Raw genomic sequence first — 24,723 nt, 5'->3', positions numbered from 1 at the left:
CTAGTTATCTAGTTATAAACATTTGTAAATTTCTTTCTGTTACGTTTTTATCTTATTTGTTCAATATTATGCTCAACATAATATAGCCATTAAGTTGACTAATAGACATTTAATAAATGAATTTTTTTTTGTTATACCAAAAAAAAAAAAAAAAATGGTTTTCTGAAAGTTTGTCACTATAGTCAAGAGGTTTCATGTTTTTTTTAGCTCCATGAGAATTAACAATTAACAGAAATTTAAAGATAGCGATCATTATGATAACGTTGATCATTAGTTTAGATATAGAACCATTTAAATCGCAAACGTTTAGAAATATTTATTTTCAGTCACTTACCTTAAAATCACAGCATTCCTTATGTGATAAAAGTTGTCTTTACTCCATGCTATATGCTGTACCTCATAAAATACAACACATCACTTCCAATATTCTTTGGTGGACGCATTGTGCATCTTCACCTTTGATTCCTTCAAACACCAGGTGTTCTCGATGGGAAATGATACACAAAACAGACGGATTATATGGAGGTTTTCCTGAACGACAGTTCAACGCTGTCTTTATCTCATCCTCTTAAGCTTGCAGACCTTCCAATCCCCTTCAGTCTTAACCATGACATATTTGCAGGTCGGATTTTCTAAAGGGTATATTTTTGCGGGCAAAAACTATAATCAATGAGAGATTCAAGGTCACGAGAGAGATGAGAGATTCAAAGGTCGCGTTGAAGTAGGCTTAGGACTTCGGAAGGTATTCCGGCCTGATGTCAGAAGTCGCTTGTCATCTGGGATCAGAGAATCAACACAAAGTTTTAAAGCACGTAGCACACACGAGTCTGTCTAGCAGCTGCTCCGAAAGCCACTCTTGATCTAAATTTTAGTACTTATTTTAAACGCATTCTATCTGCGCATGTTGCGTGCATTTCTTCGTCCAACCATGAAGCGGTTTTCCCGACGGCCCGTCTCTGATGAACAGAAGGCCCAGGCGCAGGCTCAGATGCGCACCCAAAATCAAGACCAAGGCCCGATAGAGATCTTTCTGTCAGTGGCCACTGTATCGTCGCTGCCTCAAACCAATTCGCAACCACAAATACAGCCAGAACCTCTTCCGCAAGATCAAAAAGAGAAAGACAAAGAGCTTGTCAAGGAGAATGAGTCTGAAGCCCTCGAAAGCGGTGCCCAGGGTGATACCGAACAGTCAGATAATGAGGCCGGTCCAGCTTCCTCGACGGTTGTCCATGCCACCGAAGAGCAAACAAACGAGGGCGATCCTGCACAGCTGAAGGAGTTAGCTGGACGCAAGCAGATTGCAAGGCTACTATCCCGTCTTGGCGATGGGGCCGAGGGTGATGGCGAGACCAACCAGATCGTGATGGAGTTGCTTGGCAGCCGGGACAATCCCTCACCGCTTTTACCGCCCTCGGCCATTGAACGTGTCTCCGAAGAGCAACTGCGCGTGCTGCGGGAGCAGACGCTGATCGAGGCAGGTATATCCACCGGCAACGAGCGCTATCGCTGCTTCAAATGTGTCCTCCAGAACTACGCTAAGATCTACGCAGCGCGCCACTTCATGGAGAAACTGCCACAGCTAGATCAACTTAGGCAGGATGTGGATGTAGATCAAAGAGTGTTCGCCCGCGTTGTGGCGGAAGAGGTGTTGCAAATTCCGGAGCTGCTTCGTCAGCTGTGGTCGTCGTTAGATAAGATGGAATTCTTTAATGAGGACACCGCGTTCAAGGCATATCTAGAGGCCCGGCGCCATCCGCAGTCGCGCATTCTTTGCGAACTCATGCTCACCCGCATCTCTCGCGTCTTTCTGTGCATTGTCAGTTCCACGTTTTTCCTAGATTTTACTGAGCATGAACTCACGCACATTCTGCGAAACTGTTACATCAGCGTCAACTCGGAGATTGAGGTGAGCTCGTCAAATTTAGCCACTAAACTAAACTTCCGATAACCTCTGTAGATATTTCTTTCTGTGGTGCTTTGGTTGGAACACAACTGGTTTGAGCGGGGTGACTGCGCCGAACGCATCATGGCGGAGGTGCGCTTTTCCCTGATGCCGACTTGGTATCTTTGCACGCTAGAGAGAGCTAATTGCTGCCGCCACTTTGCTCGGGTGATTCATATTCCTGGGGTGCAGCGTATGATTGCCCAAGGCCTGGAGTAGGTTCAATCTTAGGGAATTGTTTATCATTTACCGAAATTAAATCTTCCATTTTTCACAGAGACGCTGTGACACTTAAGAGTAAGTTCCGCTTAAGTGGTGCCACTGGTGGACCGTCCACTGGTCGCCCACAACACCAGGCGCAAACTCAAGAAGACCCACAGATGGCCCGCGACTGGATCGCAGATACCGAGTGCCGTCACCACCATAAGCGCCACTGCGACCGTTTCGTTTATCCTACGTACGACGCATTCAAGGAATACCTTGCCAGGATTATCTGCTGCGCGCCCAACTATTGGCGTACATTCCGACCCGCTAAAGAGGTTTATCGCAGCGATTTTCGCTGCTGCTCACCGCCCCATTTTAACTAGTGCCTGCCTTTATTTTATTACTTTCCTGCTCATCCGTGCATGTCCGGCTTTCGGCTTTGCGGCTTAAATTTATTGTTCGAGGATTTTTATTCGGGACCAACGAGAATCTGTATGTCCCCGAGCACGGTATCTTTCTATAACCACTGTCCTTTTAGCAATACCAACCCCAATTTCGTTTCCCCGGCATGGCAACAGGCATTGGATACAGGGACACCAGCGGGGAAGATCTATAGTTTTCACTTCAGTGTCTATAAGCTGTTTATTAATATTTATGTAAATTAGTTTCTCGGAGCAAGCAGCACTTGCTACGTATATTGATTGCCTGGAAAGCCATAAATTTAGCAATTTAAACAAAATAAATATTTCGTAGCGATCAATAAGCAAAGTGTGACTCGCGATTTCTTGATTAAAATTAATAAGCGAACATAACACCTTAGAATGTGTAATATATACGTGTTATTATCCATTTCCGGCTCGGCCTAATAAAAAAACGGTGACGGTCCTGCTTTTTAGTGACTACCCTCCGTTTGATTCGCTAAGCAAGGTTGATTCGCTCATGTGAAACTGGATTAAGATGATTAGGTAAGTGGTTGTGGCACCCACGATCTGGAATGCACCATAACATCGCGTTATCCATATTCAATAAGCTCAACTCACCGTGTAGAGTAGCGTGCAGTCGACATTGAAGAAACCAGCTGCACTGAAGTGAAGCCGCTGGTGGAGCAGCTGCAACGAGAACTGGGTTATCTGCGGAGAAAGGGGAAATAATATTGGTCCACGTTCTAATGAAGAAGAATTACCTACCAGTGCGTTCTGGCTCTCATTCCTCAGATCCACCGACACCTGATGCAGGCAAAGTGCCAAGCGAGTGGCCTGGAAAGCATACAAAGAAGAATTTTGTTTAAATAGCATTGTTTTCACACATCATTCACATACTTACACACTGGGCTGTTCGATCACAAAGCAGTGAGAGGACAAGCACATTGCTCAAGTGTGGGGCAGACCACATAGCGCTGGCTACGATCTGCAGGATATCATAGGGCGAAGTCGTCAACAGGCGGAAGTTGAGGAATATCAAGTAGCAATTGGAGGTGATGGTGAGGAAATCGTTGCCCACTTGTATCAGCATGGAAAGCCCGTAGCAGCGGTTTAGTAGCGCCACTAGGGCCCACACCCGTTGATAGACGATTCTGACGGCACTCAGTTGTTCCATGGCCGCCTGCCTCAGATCTGCGAGCTCCTCTGGGACAGTTACCACCGTAGGATTTTCCTTTTGTAGATGGAGCTGCTGTAGAATGACGAGAACCACGTCCAGACGTTGGCGCACGATCTCAGTTGCGATTGAAATTTGAAAGTAGCGCAAACCGCAGACAAGTTGTGGCAATAGATAGCATATCCAGTACATCAGGAAGCTGTGTCCTGGGGCTAGAAGCTTGGCGCCCAGGATAACAATCTGACTGATTATGTAGCCCCACAGTATCCACACAGCTCGGCGCATCATCTGTCGACGCACCTGAAGGCGTAAGACCTGCACATTAACCCTTAGGGCTTTGAATAAATAGCTATCGATCTCGCCCAGCTCTGTGAAGAACTGCCGCTGCTCCTGCTTCTGCCACAGCGCCTCAAGCAGAGCAGTCAGGTGAGCTATTCGCAATCCCATCAGCTGGATAAAGTCCACCGTGTGACCAATGCTCGATATAGTGGACTCTGAGCCGTAATTTTTCCTGAAGTGGCTTTCCTGGAAGAGGCCGTAAACGGCGATGCCGCTAGCCGCCGTTAGCACGGTCCAGCTGTAGAGTTCTAGCCAGCGCGATCGACGGAGCAATGTGCCCTCCGTGTCTGGCAATGGCGTGAGGCGCCAGGACCATAGGTTGCCAATTTGGCAGACGCGGTGCAGCGGCTCCAGGGCTCGCAGTGTTTCCATCGATTTGGCTAATCAACCGGACGAAATTTTTTTTTTTGGGAATCGTATTCTTTATAGACCCCGAATGTAAAAAATTTTAACCTTGGTAGTCTGGGACCAAATAAAGCTCAGAAAACAATCCTTTAACAAAAGTCACGGACTGCAAAAGACGGCAGCTCGTTAACGGTTAACTGGCGGGATTTGTGGGACTCGACTGCCTGGCTTTGCCAAGCGGCCATTTATCAAGAACAATTAAATCACAATCTAAATGTCAGGTGATCCATCATCAAGCATTTCAAGGTAAGTCTCATTTCCATTAGGCGAATACAAACTGGAAGCCTAATTGTTTGACATGAGCCAGAAAAGACGACTAAAAACACATTCGCGGTTCACATAAATACGTTTATTATATTTTCAGATTTTGTTTCGGAAATAGTTTTTGAGATAAGCTTGACGTTTCATAAAATGTAATACATATATATTTCTTCGCAATAAGCTCTGCCCAATATCGGATCCATGTGCTGGCTCTTTCCCTGCCTTCCCGAATTCGAACACTTCTAATTTCCTCATTCCTAGGTATAGCTATAGCTATGTAGCTACTTCATCTGCCAGCTATCGATACTTCGGTCTGGCTTTTGTTTGTAACAATTTTGCTTTCTGCATGTACTTGCTGTATTAATGATTATATAGAGCAAACAGGAGCCCACACACATCACACACGCACATGCATACAAACGTGGAGCGTGTGTGTGCGGAGGTGTCTGCATTTAATATGTATATTTGATTTAATTTGAAGCTGCTAAAAAGTAAAAGCAAATTCAACAAACAAACTTTCATAGGTCATACATATCGTATTTGATTCTTACACTTATATAAGGTATGATGCAGATATCTATTTGTTCTCTGGATATAAGGCAATGGATGCATGTGCGTGTGGTGTAGTGCGGTGTGTGTATAGTGTATAGTGTATGGTCTGATCCCATTTATCTGAATTCAAACAAACTTAAGCCGCAAAACAACAGGGGCAATGTTAACAAGTTTTCATATTTTCATATATGTATATCTTAGGGGAAATTCGTTTCGTGAAAGGCAAAAAATGTCTACTCGCTGGTAGAAGTTTTTCTTCGGGGTTTTTTGTTTTAAGCAACATCAATATATAGTTGTGTGAGTATTATTAATATTTACCGTCTTCGGTATAGTTTATGTTGTTTCGCTTAGCGCACAAATTTGGAAATAAATGTAATATTTAATAAAATTCATCTTTTGTATTTTTTGATTACAAATTTAAAATCCTTAAAGCGGAGACTGCAATGCTACTCAATAATTGAAAGACGCTCGATCGGTACGTATCGGACGGGGAACGCAGATCGTGATCCGTTCCAGAAAGGACCGTAAATGCCCATTCTCGTATCTCGTATTCCCGCCCCTCTTAGCTCTACGTGTATAATTTTGTTTTAATTTCACTTGTTGTTTATCAAACGGTTGTAGACTGGACGGTTGCCAGTTAACTGTTGCTGCCTGCCTGTTGCATGTTGCAATTTTCACGTTGTCGGCTGCAGCCCCTCTTAGTTGTTGCTGTTGTATATAAAAGCAACTAAAAAATATACGCGTTGCCTAAAAAGTCGGCCCCGAGCAGTGAATTGACCACTCGAGACTATAATTTATAAATATAACTGGCTCTTTTGGACTGTTTTTGCTGTTGCCTCAAATTGCTTGTACCGTTTATTGTGTGGTTACTGTTTACGTGGAATAAAATTGCATGAGTACCTGGACAAGTCTTGTTCTGTTCTTGCTGCATTTTTATCTCGTTTGTTAGTTGCAAATTTGTTATTCTATGACTATGAAAAAGTAAAAAAAATATAGAAAAATAACCTTCATTCACTTTGTGTAATGCATATAAATTGTATTTACTTATGACTTTCTGCTCATTCTCACTTTCGTCTCACAAATGCTGTTCTACTGCATCATCATTCTATCTTTACCCCAACCCATTCAATCCTATTCTGCCGCCCCATCACAATCCCAGCCCAACTTAACCAACTTCCACCCTTGTACTTTTTATATAGTAACATCAGCATTAACTTGTCATCGTCGTCGATATTCGTGTTTTGTCGTTCCGTCCAACATCTCGTATATCCATCAGTGATCGTCGTGCTACGGCGACGAATCCGTCGTTCCCTTTTCTAATCGTTTACTCAATGCCCTTGAATTCTTTTAGTTCTTGGGTTTAGTTTCCTTCTCTTTTCATTTCAGTTGTTAACGCTGATAAGGTATTAACCTTTCTGCGGTTCACATATAAAACAACAGAAGCTACCGCAAAGAAACAATACGAAGCTAAATCACTGGAGTTTAAATTATTCAATAAATAAATTTCGGATCTTGAATCTTGGATTCGATCGGTTAATAATAAATAGTAATTGTAATCGCGTCCAACGTTTGCCTAGGTTAAGTCCGAAGGGCGGGTAATGAATCCGCTTCCGATTAGTGTTATGTACTATGATCGCTTATTATTCTACGGCTACATAGCGCCCTGAATTTGCGGTTATACACTTGCAGTTAGCTATGTTCGCTTTAAAATTCAAATCTTTTGGTATGAAGAGACCAATCGGTGCTCGTAAAAGTTTTTACTAATACATTAAACATGAATATTATTTTTATATTCTGTCCTTACATTCTTTTTTTTGTGTTCTCTTAAACTTTTTCAATTTTTTCTTTGTATTTTTTCCCGAATTTGAACATTATTTTGTTCTTTGGATTACTTGACTAAGTAGCTTGACGGTGTTTAATGAAAGTGGCAAATAAGTATTTTCTTCGACTAACTCACTGTGGATCTGGGTCTACTGGTTGATTTGCATTGTTTGGTAATTAATATTTTTAAACTAAATATCAATTAATTACTTAGCTTTTGGTTGGAAAGAAATTAATCAACGAAGCTTGATAGACGGTGTTAGTAAACAAAATGGCCTCATTCGCGTGACCCGTATTCCGCCATATCAACCTGCGTCTGTCTCGTTTTCATTTCCACACTCGAAACAAGCATTGTCATTTTCCCCATCGTCGTACTGCTACCCTAGTTGTTGTAGTGCTGGTCATTGATCTGGTTTCTGTTATGCCAAAGTTCAAGTCCATTCACTTTGTAAGTCATACATGAACTCTATTCTCTGGCATGCTCTCTTTTTTGGTTTCTTTGATTGGTTGCGTTGTGGGTTAGCTTAGTCATCGTCGAACGCAATAAACAAGCCCGTGGCCTAGAACTCCAGGCGGTAAGCAGAGCACGAGGTTTCGTGGTCCTGCAGATTGATGGTGCACCGGGAAGCAGATGGCGAGAGGTCGATGCGGTGCTTTGCTAGCAGCTCCTCATTTTCAGCCACCCAGTAACCCAACACGTCGGTATCGTACGTGGGTATGATGGTGACCTCTGCAATCAGAAAATTTTAAGAGTACTTTACTTTACTTTAATGAACGCATGTCTACTTACCCAGCTCCTTGTCCTCCCATGTTTGTTTGGCCTCTAGAAGCGCATCGTACACCTGTCGACTAGGTTCCGTGCCGGAGAAAACGTAATAGCGGGCTCGCACCCGTTTGAAGAAATCCACGTGCGCGTAGTAGGAGTTGCCGTTGTGCGGCACATAAGTAAGGTCCACGTAGACGGGTGCTAACTTCTTGCCAGCCTTGTTCGGCGATTCGCTGCGTTTCCGAAGATTTTTCTCGTTGTTCAGTCGCGTTTTGGTGGCAACAAGGCGCCGTTCCTTCTTGGGTGTCGTGCGAATGTCAGCCCCGCCTTCCACAGGAAGTGGTGCTGGCGATGGCAAGCCGAGGGGCTTGCCCCATTCTTCCAAGCGGTCCTTGGGCAGGGCTCCTGTAGAACTCGCAGTGGTTGTGGGTCTGGTTGATGATGGTGTGGTTGTGCTGTCTGCTTTTTCTTGCTCCTGCTGGGAAACGACGCTTCCCACTGTGGCAAATCCGCTTTCCGCCACTCGGGACCGCTGCACATCGCTCAACGGGAAACGTTGTCGTTCTGCAGTGCTGCTTACGATTTGTTCCACCTCCTCGGCTTTTGAGGGTGAGTACGAGTACTTGGAGGTGACTGAAGACATGACTTCGGCACCGCGCGCCTGTACGTGCTCCTCGAGCGCCCGTTGGAAATCCTTGTCCGCCTGGTCAAGAAACTTGTGACCCGCCCAGGTCTGGCTACTGCTTTCTACGCTCTCCGATGATTGGCTATCCCCTGAAGGAGCGCCCTGAATGGAGATTGGTTCAGTGCTGGGCTTCATCGTAGCGTCAAAACTGTCGGGCAGGGCACCGTAGAAGGAAGTGGCCATTGGGTCGGCTGTGCGAAGAAGATGAATCGAGCGTGCCGTCGAGTGCTCCTCGCTACCATATTGCGGAGGAATATCATCTTGACTTTCGTCTCCGTCGGCGTCCAGGTCGGAGCGCTTACTCACGCCAGAACTGGAGTGTTGCAGCTCATAGCTGGTGGCGCTGCGCGGCGATCCTAGCAGTAAATCATCGTCATCCTCGCTGCCCGGGGTGCTGGCGCGGTAAAGACCGCGTAGGAGCGCTACCTCCTTGGGTAGAATCTGGTCGCGTTCGCTTTCGCTGGTGGTGCGCGTGGTGGTCACCACTACCTTTTCGCTGTCGGGCTCTGAGCTGTCCGTGGTGGTCACCGTTTTTTGCTCAGTTACAATTTCTTTGCCATCTGCCGATATCACCTTTGTTACTGTGGTGATCGTGGTGGTGATTATCTTTTCAGTGCTCCCGCTGAGGGCTGTAGTGCACTCTAGTCCACGCAGCTCATGAAGCTCGGGAAGATCAGGCTCGCATTCAGCTCCTGCTAAAATCTGTTCTTGGTCCTAGTGCGTCATAGAATAAGAGAATTGGCAATTTATATAAATCAGTACAAGTAAATAAATAAAAGAATAAATAAAAACAAAATAAGTATTTGTAACCTGAATTATTTTGACTCACTTGAATTTCCATGGATTTCAGCTCGTCTTTGGTGACGCGTGGGAAAGGCGAAGTTGGCTTGGGCGATGATTCCGGGGTCTCCGTATGTGACTCTCGACCTAGCGGTGTGGGAATGGACTGACTCTCCGAGGTGAGAGCTCCAGGGCTGGACTTGCCGCTGATGTCCTTGGGCGACAGTGGACCCGAGGAGGATACGAGGCTCGCGGCGCTGGAATCGCACTTTCTGCCCACAGATCCAACTCCAACTCCAATCACAGAGCTAGCGGATTCCGTCGAGCTTAATGGCTTAACGCAGGGACTAACAGGTGCTGTTGGCGGTGTCTTGCGATCAACCGACTCAACCGGGCACTGTGCCTGATGCCGGTCAGACTGCAGATCAATTTGGGAGAGCGTAATGGACTCCAGCTTGGATGAAGAGTTTTTGGAAGTGCTGCTGGTGGAAGTGCTACTGATCTGTTTACTTGACTCCTGAAAAGTTGTGGTCTTACTGGAGGTCGTGGAAGTGAAATTGTCAACAAGTTCCTTCACATGCTCCTCCTCGGCAAGCGTGGTAATTGACTCAATGTCATCGGAAGGTTTGTAGATGCTGGTCATCATTATAGTAGCAATAGACTTGGAGCGGCTCTCCTTCACACTGGCGCGCTCGTCATCGTCGTCATTGGGCTCCTTATCGCCATCGCTTGGCTGGCTCAGCACAGACTCCTGCCGAGACTCGCTCGAACCCGAAAACATTGGTTGTTGTGTTGTGGTGGTGCTAGAGACGGTGTTGGCGGTGGCATTTTTCAGGCATTCATCGGCCGTTTTGGTGGCTTCAGCGCTGAAGGCTTCTTTGGTAGAGACGATCTTCTCGGTGGCTAAAAATTCAGCCACAGTCTCCTTTAGGCTTTCGTCTTTAGTGGAACTGTTGGAGCTAAAATTACTGGTTTCCTTCGTATCTTTGGTTTCCTTGACTGACTTCTGAGCGGTGTTGGTCTGAATCTCGCTAATGATTGATTCCGATGAGCACTCTTCAGACTGCACTAGCAGTTCTTCCATCTGAGACGCCGAGATGCTGGCGTCCTCCTTTAGACTGGTGCTGATAATGATTCCCCCCTTTTCGGCAAGCAGGCTGGATAGCGACTCGCGACGAGAGTTGTCTTCTACTTTAAGGCTACTGCTTAACGAGTCAGAGGTGGACTCTTCGCGTAGTTGGATTGACTGACTGGAGAGGACCGTGGACTTAGTGACTGTAGTAGACAATAACTCCACACTCGACCCTTCTACCTGTTTGCTCTCGATGGTTTCTGTCGTACTTGAAGAATGGAGCACAGTTTCTGTTGTTTCCTTGCTGGTAGATAATTCTTCCGCCTCCGTGTGAGTAACATCAGAAACTCCCAGTCGTAACTGCGCCTTTTCCGACTGCTCGATCTTATCTTTCTCCTCGATTGAGATGGGGCCTGATTTCTGGTCGGGCGATGATTTCTCGGACTCATTTTCTACTCTGACGTTGATCTCCAAGAATTTCTCGTCCTTGATACTCTTGTCGGACTCCTCCTCTGTGTCGGCGGTGGATTTAAGCTTCTCCTCCAGCTGGCGCTCGTCAAAGTCCGGTATGATGTCAATAATGTCCTTGTCAGACTTGAGAACTTTGGCCACATCTGCAACGATTCTAGCTACTTCTTCCTCGCGCGGTGATAGTGGTCGTATCGGCTGTGGTGGCAAAATTCCCGTCTTGTCACCTTCGCTAGGAGGAGAGAAGCGATGCTCCTCGTCCTCCTCCTTGATATCATGCAGCACAGGATCCTCTCTCTCGCAGATCGTAACTGTAAACTCGGGCGAGTCCACGGTGGTAATGTGCGTTTCTCGCAACTCTGAGAAAGAACCGAGATTCAGGTTGCTCTTATCCTGGCCACTCTCCGTTAAAATTTGATTTACTTCAGTAGTTTGCTCGGAAACCTGTTTGCACTCAGTAACATTCTCTGTTATTTCCTGTACTTTCTTTTCGACCGCCTCAACTGCAGTGCTACAAACTCCGGTGACCGTGTCAATTTGGACGTCCAGCTTAGATTGAATCGCTATCAGCTGTTCGCCGTTTTGAATTTTCTCCTGCTCGGCCACCGAGCTTTCAACCAGCTTTGCTTCTCCTGATTCAGGTGTGCTATGCTCTTGAACTACTTCGATGGTGTCAGGATAAGGAGAAGCTTCGTCCACGGGGCTGGAGGCTGTTTGAGCCGTATTCGACTGAGTGAGTTCCGCTGGCCTGGAAAGTGTAGTTAGAAGAGAGGAGGTCTCAAGTTGTAATTCTGAGAACTCTCCTTCTGCCACATCAACAGGGCTAGAGAGAGTTGGAAGTTGTCCTCTCGCTTCGGTTGTCATCTGGGTGAGGGGCTGTGCCAGGCCAGCAATGTATTGTGGACCTTCTTCAATTGGCGATGAAGCGGTTTCGCCTACCAACGTATGGAGTGAGGTTTCCTTTAAAGCAGTTGGCATCTCAGAACTGGAAGAAATCGGTGACTTTTCCTTTTCGGAAGTAGCAGTCACCGAATCGCGTCGCGATACTTCCTGGAATTTTTCGATGGCAGTGCGTTCTGCGACTGATGAACTACGTGAAGGTTCTACAGTTGAGGTGGAGATCGATTCACTCTTTTTACTTGGCGCTTCTATAATCGCAACCTTGCTGCTTTCGGCGATTGAAACACGACGACTTTCCGGTTTTTCAGATTCGTCTTTCACACTTTCAATAACTGATCCGGGTCGTGAGACTTCCTTTGACTCAAACGGCGACTTTGATTCCTTGCGATCTTCAGTTTTGGACTCCTGTCCTAATGAAGCCTTAGACCTTTCACCATCGTCACTAACACTTTCTGCAACTGATTCTGGTCTTGAAGTTTCTTTGGAGGCTTCAGCGGATTTATCATTCTTTGAGCTCTCCGCACGAGAGCTTTCTGCCACAGATGCAGGCCGGTATGGTACAGCAGATATTTCATCATTACATTCCAACACGGATGCAGGGCGAGAAACTTCCTTTGACGCAAGAGGAGAATTCAAGTCCTTAACACTGTCTGACTGTATACTGACAGCGACTGAATCACAACGATTTGCTATGTCGTCATCTTCAACAACGGATGCTGATCGAGCAGATTCCTTGACAGAAATTGTGGTTGTGTTGTCCACTGCACTTTCTAGCATTACGCCACTTGCAGTTTCACATTTATTGCTTTCAGCACTGGATCCAGGTCGAGAGGCATCTTTTGACGCCATTGGAGACTTCTCACCATATGTGCTGTCCGCCTTAATGCTTTCTGCAATAGAATCATTCCGAGAAGTTTTTTTGAGTTGTTCCTCATTTTCAACAACTACAGACGTTGATTGTACGTCTTCTTTGCAAGATTTAATATTTCCTTCCTTTATACTCTCGGCAACTGACTCTGTCCGACTTTCGGTGCCATCAACTTCGCTTTTGATGCTTTCAGCCACTGATTCTGGCCGGGAAGCTTCTATGGGTTTTTCATTTTCATCCTTAAAGCTTTCTAAAATTGATTCTGGCCTTGATGCTTCTTTAGAAGCCAGCGGAGACTTATCATCCATGGTACTACTTGTTTTAGGAATATTTTCCGATTTTTCAATATAACCTTGGTCTACTACGACAGACCCAGGTCCAGAGACATCCATCAAAGACTTTTCATCCTTCAGACTTTCCGGTAAGGGGCTTTCGGTTTTAGATTCTTGAAGGAAGGGCTCCGAGGGCTTTTCCTCCTCAACCTGCGAACTTTCTGCGAATGATTCACGACGAGATCCTTCCTTTGTGGTTGAGGAATCAGATTTCTGAACTTCATCCTTTACAGAAGATTCAAATAGGCATTTAGGAGCCTCGTCTACCGGACTTGACGCTGTGTTTTCAATGCCAACTACGGAAAATTCTGCTGGTCGGGCTGAGACTGAAATTGGAGAGCTTGTGGGTGTTGACGTCTGTAGGAAGTCATCATGAGCTACATCCACAGGGCTCGACAAAGTTGGCAAACTACCTTTTTGGCCCATACTTAACGGCAGCGTTTTTTTCTCGGCCTCGAATTGTGCAAGGTATTCAGATGCTCCATCGATTGGGGATGAAGCTGTATCTGCTACTGACGCCGGGCGTGAAGTTTCCTTTGAGCTGACAGTAGATGGTAAATTCTTTACATCCGTTGATATCTTATCCATTAAAATTTCATCATCCTTGTTGCTTTCTGCAACAGATTCTGCCCTCGAGGTTTCCTTTGAAGAGAGTGGCGATTTCTCATGCTTGGTACTTTCTGGACTTGTGACTTCTGCAGAATCGGGCCGCGGTATCCGCTCCAAAGCAGAAGAAATTATTGGAGCCTCGTCTACGGGAGACGATACCGTTACAGCAACACCAACCTTCGAAAGCTCTGCTGGTTTAGTAATTGTGGCTGTAACAGAAGATACTGAAGCGATGACATGTGAAAAGTCGCCATCGGCCACATCAACGGGACTCGAGTCCGTTGGCAATTTTCCTTCAAAACTTTCTTGTAGCCCAAGAACCAGGCCAGCTCTTTTCAAGATTTCGATCTCCGAAAACTCAATGGGCGCTTCCTCGATTGGAGATGAGGCGGATTCAGCAATGGACTCCGACTTTTTGTCTTTAATGTTTTCAAGCTCATTATTCACACCTTTAGTTACAGATACATCCTTCAAAACCGCTCCAAACTTCTCGTTTTCAGTGGAGTCTAATATGCTTCCCGCAACCGCTTCCCGGCGACTTTCTCCACCGGATGCTGAGAGCGATTTCGCTTCCTATGTGAGTTAAAAAGTAAACAAAGTAAAATTAAATCATTGTGTCTTCAAAATAAAAGCTAAATTAAATCAATAATTTTTTGTGATCAATTATTTTAGTTGCTCTGGAGTTTAATTTCTTACCAGTTTAATATTCTCTTTCAGACTTTCAATGGATGATTCACTGGTCACAAATTCTGGCAGGGGCGCTTCCTTAGAAAGTGTAGACTTATCATCCAAGGCAACTGTTTTCTCTTCAGCTTCCAATACAGACTCTGGACGAGAAACTTCCTTTGAGGCTACTGGAGCCTTTTCATCCCTAGGTGTTTCTGGTTGCTTGGATTTTTCATCATCGTCAACACCCGCCACAGAAACTGGCCGAGATACTTCCTTCGAGGCTACTGAGGGCTTTTCATCCGGGCCCTCCTCTGCTTCACCGGTCTCAGTAACAGACTCGCGGCGGCTTTGCAGCTTTTCAGCGTTGTCTTTAACGCTATCTATAACGGATTCAGGTCTTGATTCTTCTTTGGAGGCAAGAAGAGATTTGCCATCCTTAATGCTTTCTGTTTCTACGCTTTCACCAACAGATTCTCGACCAGATGGTTCCTTATCTTTTTCAGCCTCGTCTTTGGCACTCTCTGCCACAGACTCTGGTCGGGATACTTCTTGCGGACCTGACTTTTCGTTCTTAGCTTTTTCAAGGGCATCGCTCGATACCTCAGATGCGCGACGACTTTCTGCTCTTTCAGCGTCTTCCTTATCGCTTCCTACCGCGGATTCTGGCCTTGAAGTTTCCTTAGAAGCCAGAGGAGATTTCTCATCTTTAATGCTTTCTGATATTACGCTTTCAGCTACAGATTGTCGACCTGATGGCTCCCTAGATTTTTCCGCATCGTCCTTAGCACTCTCTGACACAGACTCTGGTCGGGATACTTCTTTCGAACCTGACTTTTCGTCCTTAGCTTTTTCCGGGGTATCGCTCGGTACCTCAGATGCGCGACGACTTTTTGCCCTTTCAGCATCGTCCTTAACGCTTCCTACCGCGGATTCTGGCCTTGAAGTTTCCTTAGACGCAAGAGGAGATTTCTGATCTTCCATGCTTTCTGATTTTACGCTTTCAGCTACAGATTGTCGACCTGATGGTTCCTTAGATTTTTCCGCATCGTCCTTAGCATTCTCTGACACAGACTCTGGTCGCGATACTTCTTTCGAACCTGACTTTTCGTCCTTAGTTTTTTCTGGGGTATCGCTCGCTATCTCAGATGCGCGACGACTTTCTGCTCTTTCTGCTTCATCTTTTACGCTTCCTACCGTGGATTCTGGCCTTGACGTTTCCTTCGACGCCAGAGGAGATTTCTCATCCTTAACGCTTTCCGATTTTACGCTTTCTGCAACAGATTCTCGCCCAGATAACTCCCTTACTTTCTCTGCCTCATCTTTGGCACTCCCTGCCTCAGACTCTGGTCGGGATACTTCTTTCGAACCTGATTTTTCGTTCTTAGCTTTTCCCGGGGTATCGCTCGGTACCTCAGATGCGCGACGACTTTCTGCTCTTTCAGCTTCGTCCTTAACGCTTCCTAGCGCGGATTCTGGCCTTGAAGTTTCCTTGGACGCCAGAGGAGATTTCTCATCCTTAATACTTTCCGATTTCACGCTTTCTGCAACAGATTCTCGACCAGATAACTCCTTTAATTTCTCGGCCTCATCTTTGGCACTCTCTGCCACAGACTCTGGTCGGGATACTTCTTTCGAACGTGACTTTTCGTCCTTAGTTTTTTCCGAGGTATCGCTCGCTACCTCAGATGCGCGACGACTTTCTGCTCTTTCAGCTTCGTCCTTAACGCTTCCTACCGCGGATTCTGGCCTTGAAGTTCCCTTGGACGCCAGAGGAGATTTCTCATCCTTAATACTTTCCGATTTCACGCTTTCTGCAACAGATTCTCGACCAGATAACTCCTTTAATTTCTCGGCCTCATCTTTGCCACCCTCTACCACAGACTCTGGTCGGGATACTTCTTTCGAACCTGACTTTTCGTCCTTAGTTTTTTCCGGGGTATCGCTCGCCACCTCAGATGCGCGACGACTTTCTGCCCTTTCAGCTTCATCCTTATCGCTTCCTACTGTGGATTCTGGTCTTGAAGTTTCCTTCGACGCCAGAGGAGATTTCTGATCTATCATGCCTTCCGATTTTACGCTTTCGGCTAAAGATTCTCGACCTGATGGCTCCTTAGATTGTTCCGCATCGTCAATAGCACTCTCTACCACAGACTCTGGTCGCGATACTTCTTTCGAACCTGACTTTTCGTCCTTAGCTTTTCCCGGGGTATCGCTCGGTACCTCAGATGCGCGACGACTTTCTGCTCTTTCAGCTTCGTCCTTAACGCTTCCTAGCGCGGATTCTGGCCTTGAAGTTTCCTTGGACGCCAGAGGAGATTTCTCATCCTTAATACTTTCCGATTTCACGCTTTCTGCAACAGATTCTCGACCAGATAGCTCCTTTAATTTCTCGGCCTCACCTTTGACACTCTCTGCCACAGACTCTGGTCGGGATACTTCTTTCGAACCTGACTTTTCGTCCTCAGTTTTTTCCGGGGTATTGCTCGATAGCTCAGATGCGCGACGACTTTCTGCTCTTTCAGCTTCATCCTTAACGCTTCCTAGCGCGGATTCTGGCCTTGAAGTTTCCCTGGAGGCCAGAGGAGATTTCTCATCCTTAATACTTTCCGATTTCACGCTTTCTGCAACAGATTCTCGACCAGATAACTCCTTTAATTTCTCGGCCTCACCTTTGGCACTCTCTGCCACAGACTGTGGTCGGGATACTTCTTTCGAACCTGACTTTTCGTCCTTAGTTTTTTCCGGGGTATCGCTCGGTAACTGAGATGCGCGACGACTTTCGGCTCTTTCAGCTTCGTCCTTAACGCTTCCTAGCGCGGATTCTGGCCTTGAAGTTTCCTTGGACGCCAGAGGAGATTTCTCATCCTTAATACTATCCGATTTTACGTTTTCTGCAACAGATTCTCGACCAGATAACTCCTTTAATTTCTCGGCCTCATCTTTGGCACTCCCTGCCTCAGACTCTGGTCGGGATACTTCTTTCGAACCTGATTTTTCGTTCTTAGCTTTTGCTGGGGTATCGCTCTCCACCTCAGATGCGCGACGACTTTCTGCCCTTTTAGCTTCGTCCTTAACGCTTCCTACCGTGGATTCTGGCCTTGAAGTTTCCTTCGACGCCAGAGGAGATTTCTGATCTATCATGCTTTCCGATTTTACGCTTTCTGCTACAGATTCTCGACCTGATGGCTCCTTAGATTGTTCCGCATCGTCAATAGCACTCTCTGCCACAGACTCTGGTCGGGATTCTTCTTTCGAACCGGACTTTTCGTCCTTAGCTTTTTCCGGGGTATCGCTCGCCACCTCAGATGCGCGACGACTTTCTGCCCTATTAGCTTCGTCCTTAACGCTTCCTACCGTGGATTCTGGCCTTGAAGTTTCCTTCGACGCCAGAGGAGATTTCTCATCCTCAACACTTTCCGATTTTATGCTTTCTGCAACAGATTCTCGACCAGATAGCTCCTTTAATTTTTCGGCCTCACCTTTGGCACTCTCTGCCACAGACTCTGGTCGGGATACTTCTTTCGAACCTGACTTTTCGTCCTTAGTTTTTTCTGGGGTATCGCTCGCTATCTCAGATGCGCGACGACTTTCTGCTCTTTCTGCTTCATCTTTTACGCTTCCTACCGTGGATTCTGGCCTTGACGTTTCCTTCGACGCCAGAGGAGATTTCTCATCCTTAACGCTTTCCGATTTTACGCTTTCTGCAACAGATTCTCGCCCAGATAACTCCCTTACTTTCTCTGCCTCATCCTTGGCACTCTCTGCCACAGACTCTGGTCGGGATACTTCTTTCGAACCTGACTTTTCGTCCTTAGCTTTTTCCGGGGTATCGCCCGCCACCTCAGATGCGCGTCGACTTTCTGCCTTTTCGGCTTCGTCCTTAACGCTTCCTACCGTGGATTCTGGCCTTGAAGTTTCCGTCGACGCCAGAGGAGATTTCTGATCTATCATGCTTTCTGATTTTACGCTTTCTGCTACAGATTCTCGACCTGATGGCTCCTTAGATTGTTCCGCATCGTCCTTAGCACTCTCTGCCACAGACTCTGGTCGGGATACTTCTTTCGAACCTGATTTTTCGTCCTTAGCTTTTTCCGGGGTATCGCTCGCTATCTCAGATGCGCGACGACTTTCTGCTCTTTCAGCTTCGTCCTTAACGCTTCCTAGCGCGGATTCTGGCCTTGAAGTTTCCTTGGACGCCAGAGGAGGTTGCTGATCTTTCATGCTTTCTGATTTTACGCTTTCGGCTACAGATTTTCGACCTGATGGCTCGTTAGATTTTTCCGCATCGTCAATAGCACTCTCTGCCACAGACTCTGGTCGGGATACTTCTTTAGAACCTGACTTTTCGTCCTTAGTTTTTTCCGGGGTATCGCTCGGTACCTGAGATGCGCGACGACTTTCTGCTCTTTCCGCTTCGTCTTTTACGCTTCCTACCGTGGATTCTGGCCTTGACGTTTCCTTCGACGCCAGAGGAGATTTCTCATCCCTAACACTTTCCGATTTTAAGCTTTCTGCAACAGATTCTTGCCCAGATAACTCCTTTAATTTCTCGGCCTCATCTTTGGCACTCTCTGCCATAGACTCTGGTCGGGATACTTCTTTAGAACCTGACTTCTCGTCCTTAGCTTTTTCAAGAGCATCGTTCGTTATCTCAGATGCGCGACGACTTTCTGCTCTTTCAGCTTCGTCCTTAACGCTTCCTAGCGCGGATTCTGGCCGTGAAGTTTCCTTTGACGCCAGAGGGGATTTCTGATCTATCATGCTTTCTGATTTTACGCTTTCGGCTACAGATTCTCGACCTGATGGCTCCTTAGATTTTTCCGCATCATCAATAGCACTCTCTGCCACAGATTCTGGTCGGGATACTTCTTTCGAACATGACTTCTCGTCCTTAGCTTTTTCAAGAGCATCGTTCGTTATCTCAGATGCGCGACGACTTTCTGCTCTTTCCGCTTCGTCTTTTACGCTTCCTACCGTGGATTCTGGCCTTGAAGTTTCCTTTGACGGCAGAGGGGATTTCTGATCTATCATGCTTTCTGATTTTACGCTTTCGGCTACAGATTCTCGACCTGATGGCTCCTTAGATTTTTCCGCATCATCAATAGCACTCTCTGCCACAGATTCTGGTCGGGATACTTCTTTAGAACCTGACTTTTCGTCCTTAGTTTTTTCCGGGGTATCGCTCGGTACCTGAGATGCGCGACGACTTTCTGCTCTTTCAGCTTCGTCCTTAACGCTTCCTAGCGAAGATTCTGGCCTTGACGTTTCCTTCGACGCCAGAGGAGATTTCTCATCCTTAACACTTTCCGATTTTAAGCTTTCTGCAACAGATTCTCGCCCAGATAACTCCTTTAATTTCTCGGCCTCATCTTTGGCACTCTCTGCCACAGACTCTGGTCGGGATACTTTTTTAGAATCTGACTTCTCGTCCTTAGCTTTTTCAAGAGCATCGTTTGTTACCTCAGATGCGCGACGACTATCTGCTCTTTCCGCTTCGTCTTTTGCGCTTCCTACCGTGGATTCTGGCCTTGAAGTTTCTTTTGACGCCAGAGGGGATTTCTGATCTATCATGCTTTCTGATTTTACGCTTTCGGCTACAGATTCTCGACCTGATGGCTCCTTAGATTTTTCCGCATCGTCAATAGCACTCTCTGCCACAGACTCTGGTCGGGATACTTCTTTCGAACCTGACTTTTCGTCCTTAGCTTTTTCCGGGGTATCGCTCGCTATCTCAGATGCGCGACGACTTTCTGCTCTTTCAGCTTCTTCCTTATCGCTCCCTACCGCGGATTCTGGCCTTGAAGTTTCCTTAGACGCCAAAGGAGATTGCTGAGCTTTAATACTTTCTGATTTTACGCTTTCGGCTACAGATTCTCGACCTGATGGCTCCTTATATTTTTTAGCCTCGTCTTTATCAGGCCCCACCATAGACCGTGGTAGGGAGCCTTCTTTCGATTTGGTTAAAGACGTTTCGTCCTCAGGTTTTTCTGGTGTTTCTGTAGACACACGAGTTTCTTGGGCTTCAGCTTCGTCCTCACCGCTTTCTAAAGCGGTTTCTTGTTTAGATACATTTTCGTACGATGAGGATTTGAGATCTTTAATTGTTTCGGCTATTACGTTTTCGGCGGCCGACACCGGACGGGATGATTCTTTGCATAATTCATCTTTATCTTTTACATTATCTTCAACAGATGCTGGCTTATCATCTTTTAAACCGTCACCTTCTACACTTTTTTCAAAAGATTCTCGTCGGAATGCATTGTCCGGCTTGTCCGGCTTGTCAGATTCAGCTTCTACGTGTTCTAAGGATGATTCTGGTCGGGATGGATCCGCGGTATCCATGTTACTTAATGGATTAATGTTTTCAGCGATCGATACTCGTCGGCTTTCCGGCTTCTCCGTTTCGTCTTTCACACTCTCAATAACGGATCCGGGCCTGGAGACATCCTTTGACGTAAGCGGCGACTTTGATTCCTTCTCATTTTTAACTATGGACTCTCGTCGGGATGGTTCCTTTGACATCTCACCTTCGTCTTTAATACTTTCTACAACAGATCCTGGCCGTGAAGCTTCTTTGGATGCGAATATTTCATCCTTCAAGACTTCCTTCGAGATAGATAGATCTTTATCGCCATCAAAAGCGGATTCGGGCCTCGAGGATTCTTTGTAAGCCAGAGCCTGGTTTTCATCCTTGTGGCTTTTCGCTGCATCTTCAGATTCTCTTTGATTTTCTTGATTCTCAGCCTCATCAGCGAGGCTCTCTGCAACAGATTGCGACCGAGAAACGTCTTTGGAAGGAAACGGAGACTCATCGTTCTTTGTACTGTCAGGTCTGGAAACATCTGCCACAGATTCAGGGCGGGAGGACTGCTTGGATTTGACGGGTTGCTCAGCATCGTCGTTGTCACTTTCCGTCGCAGACTCGGGTCGAGGGGTTTTCCTTAGGTCAAGAGAGGATTTCCTGGCCTTGGCAGTCTCCGCTGGAAGCGTCTCTGCTTTTTGATCCTGTTTTTGGTCTTCCTGATTGGCCTGCACATCGACCTCTATTGCTTCCTCTATGGTGGCTGGACTTTCTACGGAAACTGTGTCCTCACGTTCTTTGGCCTCTTTCGAGGGAGCGATGGTACGTTCCGCCAGCTGGGCAGGTAACTCATCCTCAGAGGTAATGTCGCTGGTCTCCTTTTCTTCGGGAGTGCTCGCAGACTTTTTCAATTCCTTTTCCGTAATGATTCCTGATTGGGTATATTGTTCGAATTCTTGATCTTTCTTTTTTTCTAACTCCGGTTGTTGTTCCTTGGTTTCTTGGCCAGGGAGTAAACATGTCTGTACAACCTTTTCGGTCACTACTTCCTGCGCTGACTCTTTAAGTCCTACTTTAAAGGGTTCTTCTTTTGACGCTTCCTCTTCGACCTCTCTTTCCTTTTTCTCCTTTTCGTCGTCGGTCTCCTTTTCTTCCTTGACAGACTCCTCTTTATGTGAGATGCTTTTGGCGCCCGTGTCCTGGCTGTCCTTTTCGTATAGCCCGAGATCGGCTTCTTCATGGACGGGTAAATCTGCAACTTCGTCGGGCGTCTTGATAACATCTCGTAAAAGGTTCTGCTGTGCTTCAAAGGTCATCTTCATGGGCAGCACCCGTTCCCCTGAGTCGTGAACCTCGCCCGAAATCTCGGTCCTAGCGTCTTTAGGAGTATTATTGGTGGTAGCAGCTAGGATAGCCTTAATTGCTGATGGAGCCGCTTCAGGAAGAGCTTGTACGGTGGCGACTACGATGGCGTCCACTTCCTTAGTCTCTTCCTTGACGTACTTTTCCTCGATCACCAAGTCTTCCTTAATATGATCTAACGGTATACGCTCGTCCTCGGGAAGTGTAGGCGCAGTAGTGGCACCCGATTCAATGGTGGCTGAGAACTTCTCTTCGGGGAGGCTTTCCTGAAGATTAACGGGCAGGACGTCGATTGGTGCACCGATTAACTCGTCTTTTGTATCCGACGTCTTCTTGCTCAGCTTTTCCTCGGGCGTTGGCGAGGAAAACTCCTCCTCGATGGGTTTGGCCAACTGCTCCTCAGTTCGGGACTTTACTATGTCCTTGGCAATGGAAATTATGTCCTGAACCTCGGCTTTTATCTCGCTTTGATTCAGATCCGTTTTTACTTCCGATTCGTCCTGCGGGGCAGATGCAGAGGAGCTCTCCAATCGTGCTTTTCGCTCTGCGGCTTCTACCTTAGCGATAGCCGCTTCGATTTCCTCTTCAGCGCTCTTCTTGCGCTTCTTCTCCGACTCCTGTGAGTCGCGCTGATGCTTCTGGATCTCCTCCTCCTTGGTCATGCTGCTTTCCTGCTCGATAATCGAGTCTTCAGTATACTGCTCCACTTCCTCCTTTTCGATAATCAGGTACTCTTCCTCCTCCTCGGGCTCATCCTCACCATCGCCAGTTCCCTCAGCAGGCATTTCACGCAGTTCGGCCTTGATCTGTTGGTGCTGCTGGCGCTTCATTTCGTCACGGCTAAACACAGCTTCGATCTCGCGTACCACCTCCTGTTCTTCCTTGAGGTCATCCAGTTCACGCTGCTTCTCTGCGTCAAGTTCTTGAGAAGCGGTTAGGTCCTGAAGTTTTCTGGCTGCTGTGGCTTCGTCTGCGGATGGTGTCGAAACCAGACTGGAGTCGGTGGTGCCTCCCTTGTCCAGGCGCGTCTTTTTTAAGTCGGCCGCCTTTGGTTTTGCTTGTTTTACCGGACTTCCGGGGGCTGGTGCTCGCTTCGATGGTGAAACACCTCGAAGCCTCCTTGAAATTGGCTTCCTCTGGGCCGCCTGCATAGTCCCAGTTGCTGCTGATTTTGCTTCCGTCTGCTGTTGAACTCGTCTTTCGCCGACAGTGCCAGTAATCCTTCTGGAGGCTGTACTGGATACCTGGACTCTAGAGGACTGCTGTTTGGACTCCAGTACTTTTCGGTTGTTTGCATCCTTGGCGCTCTTTGCGGGGGTGCTACTGGGACTGGATTTGGTGGTAGGGCGGCTTAGCACCTTTGACTTGGCATCACGCGATGCGTTCGGCCGGGCGGCTGGCGTGGCCGTGGGCGAACTTTTCCTCTCGTCCCGTTTGGCTATCTTGCGGTCCATGGACTTGGGCGGTTTGGTATCAATGCGGGAGCGCACCACCGGCTTTACTTCTGCACGTGGTTTTTCCGCCTTGCTTTTAGCCGAAACCTTTCCTGGCTTGCCAGTGGTCGCAGCATCAACAGGGGTTGCATCCAATGCATCTTTATTAGATGTTGGGACCGGTGCAGGTTCTCCCGCCTGCTGGGGCTTTATGATTATGACCTCCATATTCTCTTCACCGACATCCTTGTTGTCATGCTCGGCCTCGGGTTCTTGTTCGGGTTCGGTCTCCGCTTCGGGCTCATGATCCACGTGAGCTGTCTCATCCCCAGTGTCAGCGGGTTCAGGTTCACCTTCCTGATCCGGTTCTGCATCTGTGTCCATGGAATCGGCTTTGGTGCGAGCAATGGCTGCTGCAGCTGCGGCCTGAGCTGCGGCCTGAGCTGCTTCCTTTGCCTTGTTGTCTTGCTGTTGTGGATGTGGATACTGGACGGATATAGGGGCACTGGCCGCGGGACCGAACTTTGTCTTGTAACTTGCGCTGGGCGGAGCTGGAGTGCCTTCAATAGCCGACTTCAAACTTTTGCGAGTGCCGGCCACGGTTTGGATAGTGAGGGCAATAGACTTGGCTGTGCAGGTAGAGTGCTTCATGAACTCTAGGTGCTTGAGTTTCTCGAGGCCCTCTTGAATTTTAAAGTCGGGAGTGCTTCCCGGAAAGAGGATACGGGTAATAGTGTCGTCTGGGTTTGCCGGTTGCCAAACGAGAAGGGCGCAAATAGATACTAAGTTTTGCAAAGGAAAATTAAAGTCACGCGACTCCCGAGTGCCAAAGAGGCGCTGGTCGCCGGCGTGCCATTTCTGGAGGAACTCCTTCACCTCCTTAGAGTCGCGCGCTGGGCTTATCACATACATGTCCAGGGTGCCGTGGCCCACCTTGTGGTAGAGATTAACCGGCTCCTGGTTGCGGTAACAGCATTGTGGCTTTAAATCAAGGGCCCTCAGGTCACTGACGATACCGTGTCCGCGATCGAAAAGGTCAATCAAAAGTGGGTCACGGTCTTTGTCGCCATCCGGGCTTGGCAGGCCTTTGCGGTCAGGTAAGTTACCAAAAAAGTGCCCTATTTGGGGGTAAACGTGGGCGTCACGCTTGCGCGATACCACCGCGCCCAAGCCCTGAACGTTGCTGTTGTTTAGGCGCGTCATCAGCACCGCGTCCAGTCGGTCTAGGTGCCGGGCAAAGTCCCAGAAGCATGCCTTCCGATTAAACCCGCCATCGACTGCGGGAAAGAAAGAAAGTGTTTGGGTAAATAATGGCACATCTTACTTTTTAATATATTTATTCAATGTAATTTTTTTAA

General features: G+C 47.2%; 3 protein-coding genes across 13 annotated transcripts in view; 1 reads left to right on the top strand and 2 right to left on the bottom strand.

Annotated features, from left to right (window-relative positions):
* The first annotated feature begins 803 nt into the window (after positions 1-803).
* Positions 804-2,914, top strand: LOC108118514. The gene is made up of 3 exons (XM_017231258.1): positions 804-1,906; positions 1,958-2,157; positions 2,220-2,914. Exons 1-3 carry the CDS (start codon positions 902-904, stop codon positions 2,527-2,529), a joined length of 1,515 nt encoding a protein of 504 aa, XP_017086747.1. The 5' UTR covers positions 804-901; the 3' UTR covers positions 2,530-2,914.
* Positions 2,915-3,008: 94 nt separating this feature from the next.
* Positions 3,009-4,709, bottom strand: LOC108118516 (putative gustatory receptor 2a). Of its 2 annotated transcripts, XM_017231262.2 has the most exons (4): positions 3,470-4,709; positions 3,334-3,402; positions 3,187-3,276; positions 3,009-3,135 (listed from the first exon to the last, which is right to left on the bottom strand). In XM_017231262.2, the coding sequence occupies exons 1-4, from the start codon at positions 4,451-4,453 to the stop codon at positions 3,046-3,048; spliced, it is 1,233 nt and encodes a 410-aa protein (XP_017086751.1). In that variant the 5' UTR covers positions 4,454-4,709; the 3' UTR covers positions 3,009-3,045. The 2 variants fall into 2 exon arrangements, with proteins under 2 accessions (XP_017086751.1, XP_017086750.1); XM_017231261.2 differs by having other exon boundaries at positions 3,187-3,402.
* Positions 4,710-4,820: 111 nt separating this feature from the next.
* The window catches only part of LOC108118518 (microtubule-associated protein futsch), a 45,868-nt gene continuing 25,965 nt past the window's right edge, over positions 4,821-24,723 (bottom strand). For 9 of the 10 annotated variants that reach the window (XM_017231263.2, XM_041818804.1, XM_041818803.1 and 6 more), the window contains 4 exons: positions 14,297-24,642; positions 9,401-14,173; positions 7,911-9,285; positions 4,821-7,850 (listed from right to left, as the gene is read on the bottom strand). In XM_017231263.2, coding sequence (XP_017086752.2) covers positions 7,681-7,850; positions 7,911-9,285; positions 9,401-14,173; positions 14,297-24,642 — 16,664 coding nt within the window. In that variant the 3' untranslated portion in view covers positions 4,821-7,680. The remainder of the gene's footprint in view (positions 7,851-7,910; positions 9,286-9,400; positions 14,174-14,296; positions 24,643-24,723) is intronic. The other variant, XM_041818811.1, reaches the window with a different exon arrangement.

The sequence above is a fragment of the Drosophila eugracilis genome, unplaced genomic scaffold (assembly GCF_018153835.1).
Source record: "Drosophila eugracilis isolate 14026-0451.02 unplaced genomic scaffold, ASM1815383v1 contig_376, whole genome shotgun sequence".
Classification (NCBI taxonomy): domain Eukaryota; kingdom Metazoa; phylum Arthropoda; class Insecta; order Diptera; family Drosophilidae; genus Drosophila; species Drosophila eugracilis.
The sequence above is the reverse complement of the archived record's forward strand: the minus strand, read 5'-3'. Positions and strand labels throughout refer to the sequence as shown.